General features: G+C 37.9%; 1 protein-coding gene across 7 annotated transcripts in view; it reads left to right on the forward strand.

The window, feature by feature from the left end:
• nrg1 (neuregulin 1) overlaps positions 1–8,726 on the forward strand; it is a 57,511-nt gene that overhangs the window by 23,289 nt on the left and 25,496 nt on the right. For 3 of the 7 annotated variants that reach the window (XM_030436042.1, XM_030436036.1, XM_030436035.1), the window contains 2 exons: positions 4,639–4,697; positions 6,536–6,553. In XM_030436042.1, the coding sequence (XP_030291902.1) occupies positions 4,639–4,697; positions 6,536–6,553 (77 nt within the window). Of the gene's footprint in view, positions 1–3,073; positions 3,142–4,638; positions 4,698–6,535; positions 6,554–8,726 lie in introns of all 7 variants that reach the window. The other 4 variants (XM_030436038.1, XM_030436039.1, XM_030436041.1 and 1 more) reach the window with 2 other exon arrangements.

Consider the following 8,726-nt stretch of genomic DNA (forward strand, 5'->3'; position numbering starts at 1 on the left):
TGTTTACCATATATTCCAAAAATAAGTGTAAAATTGGTGGTACTGAGTTGGAGTGAAGTTGACTAACAAGGTGAAACAGAATTGGGTGATAATGTTTTGCTACATGCTTCACAACCAGTCAAACCAAAAAAGGGAACAGTAAACTTAAAAGTAGCAATAGAAACCTAGAAGAACTACTAGAAAACACAGTGAACTGAAAGAGTTGGAGTTTTATTAAAAACACTTGTGTCCCCCCCACCTCTGAAATCAAAACTTCGTCCTTGCCTGGGTTAAGCACACAAGTACTCTTAAGTTAAAAAGGGACATTTTAGAATGTTGTCTTAATACATCTTTAATATTCTTAGCCCAAGCTCATTTTCTTGTAATGACCCCTTGTTTGTATGGGCAAACTTTGCTCTGGAGTTAGGCCAGCAAGCCTTGGACTGAAGTCAGGGTTGGCCTACTTTGGAATGTGACAGTGTGAATGCTTTCCTAGCCCAGGCTAAACGCAGTGTGAAAAGCACTATTAGTTCCTTTGTGTGGAGAGAGAACTAGTACTTTGATGGGAATAATTAGATTTATATAGAATATTTGAAAGTTATATGCTTGCAGATTGGATACTCTTTCTGTTGTCAGTATATGTGACGCATATCATGAGAACCAAAGGAAACATGTAGAACTTGTAATAATATTAAAATAACGCAACAACATTAAAAGACTGAACTTAGATGAGACTGAGATAGAGGTAAATGCGAAACAGGTGGGTGCAAATGAACGCTTATTAAATTTAATGACAAAGCAGATCTATTTGGCTGTACACAGAACTTCCTGTTACTAATTTTGATCAGGATATTTAAAATGTCGGGAGGGGTCCAAGTAGAAAATCAGTTTCTTAAGGCGGCAGTTTCTTAAGATCTCAACTAAAGATACAGAAGTTGTCCTCTCTCTGGAATAATATGTACATACACTATCCTAAATATCATACTGACAAATACCAACATGACTCATCCCAAAGGTTCCTTTTTGTTATTCATGAGGAGCTCTGACCCTCTATTAACTGCAATTGTTTCCACTACAGACAGTTCGATCTATAATCTAACGAACTTAAATCACGAACAATGCTTTGAAATGTGATGTCATTCACATCTCGGTTGCACCACAGCCAAAGTCCATCTTACCGGACAGTTCTAACAAAACTTTATGAGATCAGAATTTTTTAAAACAATTCACCATAAGCAAAAGCAGTAGATGCTGGAATCACATGCTTTTTCTTTTTTTTTTTTTTTTTTTTTTTTTTTTTTACCAGTTCTCCCACAAATTTCTGCAGCTATAACATCATGGCAATTTTCAAATGTAAGCATATGTCCATATCTCTCTATATAAGTGTTTGTCTCATGGTGGCTAACTAAAGATACAGAAGTTGTCCTCTCTCTGGAATAATATGTACATACACTATCCTAAAGTATGCTATCCTAAAGCAAACTATGTTTGCTAATGTAAATTTTTACTGTATTATTTTTAGATGGCAGTTTATAGGACTAGCATGTGTTCAAAAATATCTTATATACTATAGATGCATAAATGAACCATACCAGAAGACTGCACTCCCTTTTTTTTAAGGAGGTAACATTAGGGTTAACTCTGTGTTTACAAGGCTACGACAGCTGGTCATGTCTTATTGGGTATATCGCCATGGTAACTTATGCTGCACACCTAACCTACTCCAGAGCAGATCATGTCAAATGCATTTCATGTGCATTTTTATTTGTATCTTACAACAGAGACTGGTTGAAACCCTTAAGACTTAGATAAGTCTGAAATATTTTTTCCTAATTGCTGTGTTTGACACCCCAGACTAAAACTGTCAACATATTAATTAAATGGAATATGCAAATGTAATTAGAGTAAGATCTACTCACACAGTTGGTGATTTTTCGTCAGCTGTCCTTTCTGTATTGTACTGTGTTGCTTTTAGCCTGTAATATGTGTTTAAAATTCCAAATTCCACCCTCCCTGTATTTCCCTGTGGTATTGCTGTTGTTATTGTTGAGTTTCCACTTTTATTCAAGTATTACTATGGGATAGTGGCCAGGGAAAACAGTGCCTCTCAATTCTTTGAAAGATGCACTTCCTTTGTTCTATTATTCCTCTGTTTTCTGCAGGGAAAATTGTGCCCAGTGGGCAGGACAATTAGCATAGTATGCAAAGTATCCTGTCATTAAGAGTAAAATAGATAATGAAGACGCTTATTCTTCAGGGTGTGGCTACCTTGGTATCGACAAGTCACTGCCAATGCATGTCCTTGGGTCCCCAATAAGACTGGACATTCTTTCCAGCTCCATCCTATTGTCAATATAGCTGATTCTGGTTTCAAAAAAGCCATATGGTGACAGCTGTAATGCCAAACTGGCTTTCAAATGGCTGTGAAATGGATGGTAACAGTGTGAAAGTCATGGTAGGTGACAGTAGTTTGAAGGTTAAACTGCAGAGTATACATTCAACATCCCCTGGCAGAGCGCGTGCCCAATGTTATGAGGCCCTTACCAAATTGGCCTGGGGTTGATTCCAGCCTGTAACCGTCTCTACATGTGTCTGCCCAATAGAACAAAGCCAATAACTTAATTGCTAACAAACCCCATATGTAAAGGTCACCGGTCTGAACCATCTTTTGGGCAAGTTTGGAGGGAATTTGAGGAATGTGGTTTCGGAGAAATAATAAGACACACAAATGCACACATGAAACTGCTCTCTAATAAGAGTAAAATATTGGCCAGCACCATGTGGTTTAAGTCCAATAAGTGGTGCAACAGGGTATAGCTGTGTCCCAGAGCTTAAAACTTATTTTATCATAGTCAACATCACACATTGATAATCACAAAGATTTTCAACACATTGTAATTGGACATTTTCAGTGAATAGTAATTTTCACACTTCACTTCAGGGTACAAATAAGTCAGGGAGTTTGGAAATAGCAGTAGGATTGTATCTTGGACCATGCCACATTGTGACTTCACACTGGATGTCTTTGTGTTGGTCCATGTGTACTCATACAGTCAGTGCTGTTTATCTCTTTTCCTTTCTACCCATCAACCAGGTGTTTGGCGGGATTCACTGGGCACCGATGTGAACAAGCTGTGCTTAAGAAAGTCTCAGACCCAAAACGTATGTGAACACAACTGTATTCAACCCCCACACGTCATTGCTGGTGTTTCACCCCTGTCATACTTTCTCCAAGAACTGGCAGAGAAATCCATGTTACCACATTATACAGTTATTTCAAAAATGGGTTTAAAGGCTTAGTGAACTGAAATTTGCATGTACTTCACATCTCATTGCACCTCATCCATGTTGTTTAGAGCAGTGACCTGTCAGGTTGAAGCGGTGTTTCTTGTGTGGAAGTAAGAGTCACCCACTGCTGTTTCCAGTGGCGGTTCTAGCTTGCATGATGCCCTGGGCGAACCTCACCTTCAGCGCCCCCACGCCAACACACACATTTGACCCCACGCCAGAAAAAAAAACAACAACTTTTTATCAAACTAATATTCACTATATTATTATGACTGAAATGTGCCTTATTTGGAAGCAGTTTGTGATGTGATTGACTTTAGCCTACTAATTGCATTAGTTTTGCACTATTAGATGAATCCCCTGCTTCACCGCTCCCCCACACTATTGGGAGAGCTGAGGTCCAGAGGTGAACCTATCCGCCGCCCCCCTCCCCTTCCCCTTTTTCCACCACCTCTGTATGTGAGACTTTCTTAGCAGCAAGCAGAGAGACCTTTAAAAAACAGAGGGCGCCCAGCCGCCCACTCCCTACACAACAACATGACATAATTGACTCGTTGAGCAATACAAAAACCAGATCAAATGATTGCAAACAAATGTAAGGCAGAAGGTATGAGTCTGCACCGGAGGCAATCCACCGAGATGAGATAAGCCCAGAGGTGGCTGCTACAGAGCCGGTTACCATTGGAGACTGTCTGCTCCTTTTTTTTACCGCCGCTCACATCGCCCCTCGACAAATGCAGCCCTGGGTGGCTACCTATATTGCCCATATGATGAACCGCCACAGGCTCTTTCCATCCAACCTCACCCACATTTCCCCAGAAGCCACAACACAGGATAACACTCTCATTACTTTTGTCCAGTGCTAATCAAAATTGTCTTCCATACATAAAACCCAGGGGATAACTGGTTGGGCTGCTGCCTCATCAGCACTAACAATGCTGGGACCCTCATTCTCTTTTGATTGCCATGTATTCTGGACCAGTGTTGCTAATTGGGTAACGTCATGACACCCATTTCATAGGATTATTTTACAGGCAAGGGCTGAGCTTGTTCTGAACGGCCGTGTATGTACATGCAATTTTCAGTCTGCTGCAAAGACAGAATTCAAACCTAAAGAGCTTGATCGAGGGCCTGTGCAAAAAAAAAAACTGTTTCTCATATAATCAACCTAAATTGAGACCATTATTCAAAGTACTTTTTTACTTTTTAAGGTCTGAGAGAATTAATAGGACTCAGGCTCATAATAGGGAGACGTATTGACTAGCTAGCCCTTTCTGCCAACACCAGTGATGACTGCTGAGGGTTTTGCACTGCTCTTGCATAAACTAACTCCCTCTCTCTTCTTGTCTGTTTCCTTTGTTTCTTACCCAGGTGTCCAAATGAATTTACTGGTGATCGCTGCCAAAACTATGTAATGGCCAGCTTTTACAGTATGTCTAGTTCTTCTTCTATCTTTCTTGGACTGGAGCATGCTTGACTAATATTTCTTGTCCTATGTACCTGTTACGTTATTCTTCTCCATAAATCTGTATTTGTGCAGTCAATCACGTGTCACATGTTAAACCCTTTATTATTTCGTATGTTCAAGCTTCATGTGATACTGTAGACATTTAGTTTCAACATTACATTTTAAATGTCCAGAAATTCACAGATCTGCACATTTACATTTTTAAGCTAGAAAATTAGTTAATGTCTCTACTGTGTCTATGCTTAAACACCTGTATTCCAAGAACAGAACAGATACACCACGTCAGGCCCAGCCAATATTATTCACTCGATGACCTGAAGTGCCAGCTGCTTGTTATCTGCAGTTCTTGATATAGTCTCCCACCTATGCCCTTTATCAGCAAGAAATATGAAAACATTCACAGTTAAGAAATACAGGTGTAGACATGCCAAGTTGTGCAATTCTAAGGAATGTGAACTGCTTCAAGGAGGACATGGGGTCTGTTTGTCAATAACGTAGCTCAACTCTAAGTTACAGAAAACAAACCATCAACTTTCTCCTGAACCTTAACCCCAATCCACCAATCAGCAATTTCCCGATAGACAATGTTTCTGTCTCATATTGGACAAGTTGTCCCGAATGAGCTCTTTAGTCTGAAATGTGTCAACAAAAGAAGCCTGTGTGCAATTTTCACACACACACCACACGACACACACACACGCACACACACACACACACACACACACACACACACACACCTACACACACACACACAATGTACTAATAACGCTAACGTTCGAAAATGGCATGATTAGTAGGCATACTGTTGACTGACCACCAGGCACAGTTTGATATTATTTGGCAGAATAGGCAATTATCTTTGTGGATGAGCAATTAATGGGTTTGCTTAATAACTTTTATTCATGACAAATTTACCCAATAATCCCTCCTCAACTTTTACTTCACACTTGCCACTGACTGTGAAGGGTCATAGAAACGTTAACATTAACTCCCAAAAATAGCTGATATACCATTGTAATGATTGTTATTTTTACTGTTTAATCATGTTTTTTTTTTCTTCCAATTAGTGAATTATTCAAATGACTAATTTAATAATCGTTTTTAAGATTGTTTTAATTTCTCTATTTATGTAACCATTAATTTACCCCAAATAAATATAAAAAACTCTATTTTTACCATCTTGGTTTAGGTCATACCTTACAGTCAGGACTTTTTGTGGGCATTGCTGATTCTAGGCCTTCCATCTCTAGCTTACATTTTTGGTGTCCTTCAGGGTTCAGTGCTGGGTCCTGTTTTGTTCACAATTTACACTGCTGCCTTTTGGACATCTCATAAGATCACACAACATCAGCTTCCACTCTTTATGCAGATGATACCCAGGTTTACCTCACCTGTGATCACAATAACTTTTATGAATGTTTCACTTATCAACTGTCTGGGGGACATTAATAAATGAATGACTTAACATTTCCTTCAGCACATCAGATAAAATGCTGTGAAATTTCTGTTTTGCATTCATTCCTCCAAAAATGAAATTACAGACAAGTCCATACTTCAATGTTATTAATTCACAGTGTAGGAACGTTTCTTTTATTTGGTGTCAGGTACAGTCATCCTTTAAATCTTAGGAAATTTGCTAAAAATAAGCCATTTCTGTCCACCAAAAACCTTGAAACAGTCATCCATTCTTTTTTGTTTCCTTCTTTTTTTTAATTTTTGAGGGCTTGATTACTGCAACTAATATTTTCTCCGTCTACATTAAAAAGTCTCTCTCCTCTCCACAATTTATCCTGAATGCAGCTGCCAGGATTTTAACAGGTACCTGAAAACAAGAGCACAATATATCCCTTCATCTTTATAGTAGCTATCGTTTCATTTTGGAGTTGATTTTAGAAAATGTTAACTTTTAAGGCACCAAATAATTTGGCCCTTAGCTTTATTTCTGACCCTTTAACTCTACATATACTATAACACCCAAAGGTGTTGAAATGTTTTTCTCCTGGTGGTTCCTTGTTTCGGACTGAAAAACCAACAAGACAGAGCCATAACCATCAAGGCCCCCAGATTCAAGAATAATCTTCTCAAGGAGATTCCATCTCATCATTTCAGTCTCTAATATGTAGTCTGGCTGTCCTGTGCTTCTCTAACTTACCTTCCCTTCCCATACCATTGTTTTATTGTTGTTTTATTACTGTGTTTTATATCTTTCTGCTTATTCTATGTTTTGTGTTATTGATGGAGCTATTCATATTGCTGTCCATATTGTTCATGTTTAATACTTTCTTGAATGCTGTTGTCATGTTTTACCCCTGTAAAGCAAAGCATTTTATTGGAAAGATTCTATTACATAAAAGTATTATTATTATTATTATTATTATTATTATTATTATTATTATTGTTGTTGTTATTATTGTCATAGATTTGAATAACTGTCAGCACAGCACAGATATCACATTTTAGGTTATAAATATTTTGCAAGCAATAATAACACAAATACATCAACATTATCAAATGTCACAAGTGGCTTCATAATTCAGGCAAACAGTCCAATGCTCCTGATTTATCTGAATACACTATGAAAGCCAAAGAGTATGTTGTGTGTTCACATCCCTTCATCTCTTCAACCCTAAGGGAAGGGCCATCTTATATCTGCATGGACCTGCTGGGTTCTTTCAGGTTCTCCATTAAGGCTGACTAGATCAAATCATTCACTTAATTCTCTCTGCTCGCTGCTTGATCACTCTTTTTATATTATTCAAATTTACAGTTTATTATATTAATTGAACTTTGGTAAATTGCATGCAGCTGTGAGGAAATAAGCCACACTTCTGTGTTTACAGATGATTTAAGCTGGTGTGTTAAACCTCTGTTCAAGGGAGGGCAGTATTAAGCAAACTGTCCAAACCTACTTGATTAAAAAAAAAATAGGGATGCAACTAATGTACTGGCCTTCATGATACATCTAAGTTCAGTTACTGTATAGATAGGCGCTGCAGTCATCACTGTCCCCCTGTATCAGGCAATTAATCATATATTAGATGTGATATTAGATCTGTCAGCGTTGTAATCAAGAAAATTGAGAAGAAGCTTGTTCTGATCATGTCTATCTACTCTGAGCTTTATCTGACGGAAATAATCATAACAGAGATGGCAAAAACAATTTGTGGGAGCAGTGTTTGTGCTTTTGTGCCCTAAGCATCGTAAGCTTGTTATAAGCTGTGTAGTCAACCTTTTGTAACTATACTGTTACTGCCCAAAGTGTATCAGTATCGAAGAATAAAGTTGTTTAATGTAATCTGACTAAAAGCAAGTTGGAACAGTTGGCAAACAAGACTTCCAAGAGGCCCTGAGAGAATCAAAATAAAGATTAGACTTAATTGCAAAAATCTAAATTCATATTACAGCTTCTAATGTCCTAATATTTGTAAAAACAACCACACAAACAAAACAAAAACATATCAATGGATGTGAGCTCATCTTTAACATTATACTGTTTTGAAAAGAATAGGCTAGAAATGGTTTAAAGGTAGACTTATGTACATTCTTTTTGAGTAAGGTGACCCACTTCAGATAAAGGAAGATTTGTGACATTTTTAAGCCTTGGCCTTTTACATTTGTTATGTATTTGAGTCATACATACCAAAAGTTTTGGAATCGGACAGTAGATTGCTTCAGCAGGCATCTGCAATGTCTGCAGCGTAATCATTAAAGGCTACCATTGAAGGCCATGTCCACATGTACATGGGTATTTCCTAAAACAAGCCTTTTTCTATGGTTTTGGTCAGTCATACCCATGCGAACAGCATTTTAGATAGCTGATAACTGAGCTCTCAGAAAATTTCCTAAAGGATAAAGATTTAGTTTTCAGTGCTTACATCTGACGGACAGAAACAGAGATTTATTGAAAACGATGACGCAGTCAAGTGTTTTTCAGTGTATTGAACAATACTGAGGTATTTCAGGTTGTACATTGTAAGAATGGATGTAATAT

The sequence above is a fragment of the Sparus aurata genome, chromosome 12 (assembly GCF_900880675.1).
Source record: "Sparus aurata chromosome 12, fSpaAur1.1, whole genome shotgun sequence".
NCBI classification, from domain to species: Eukaryota; Metazoa; Chordata; class Actinopteri; order Spariformes; family Sparidae; genus Sparus; species Sparus aurata.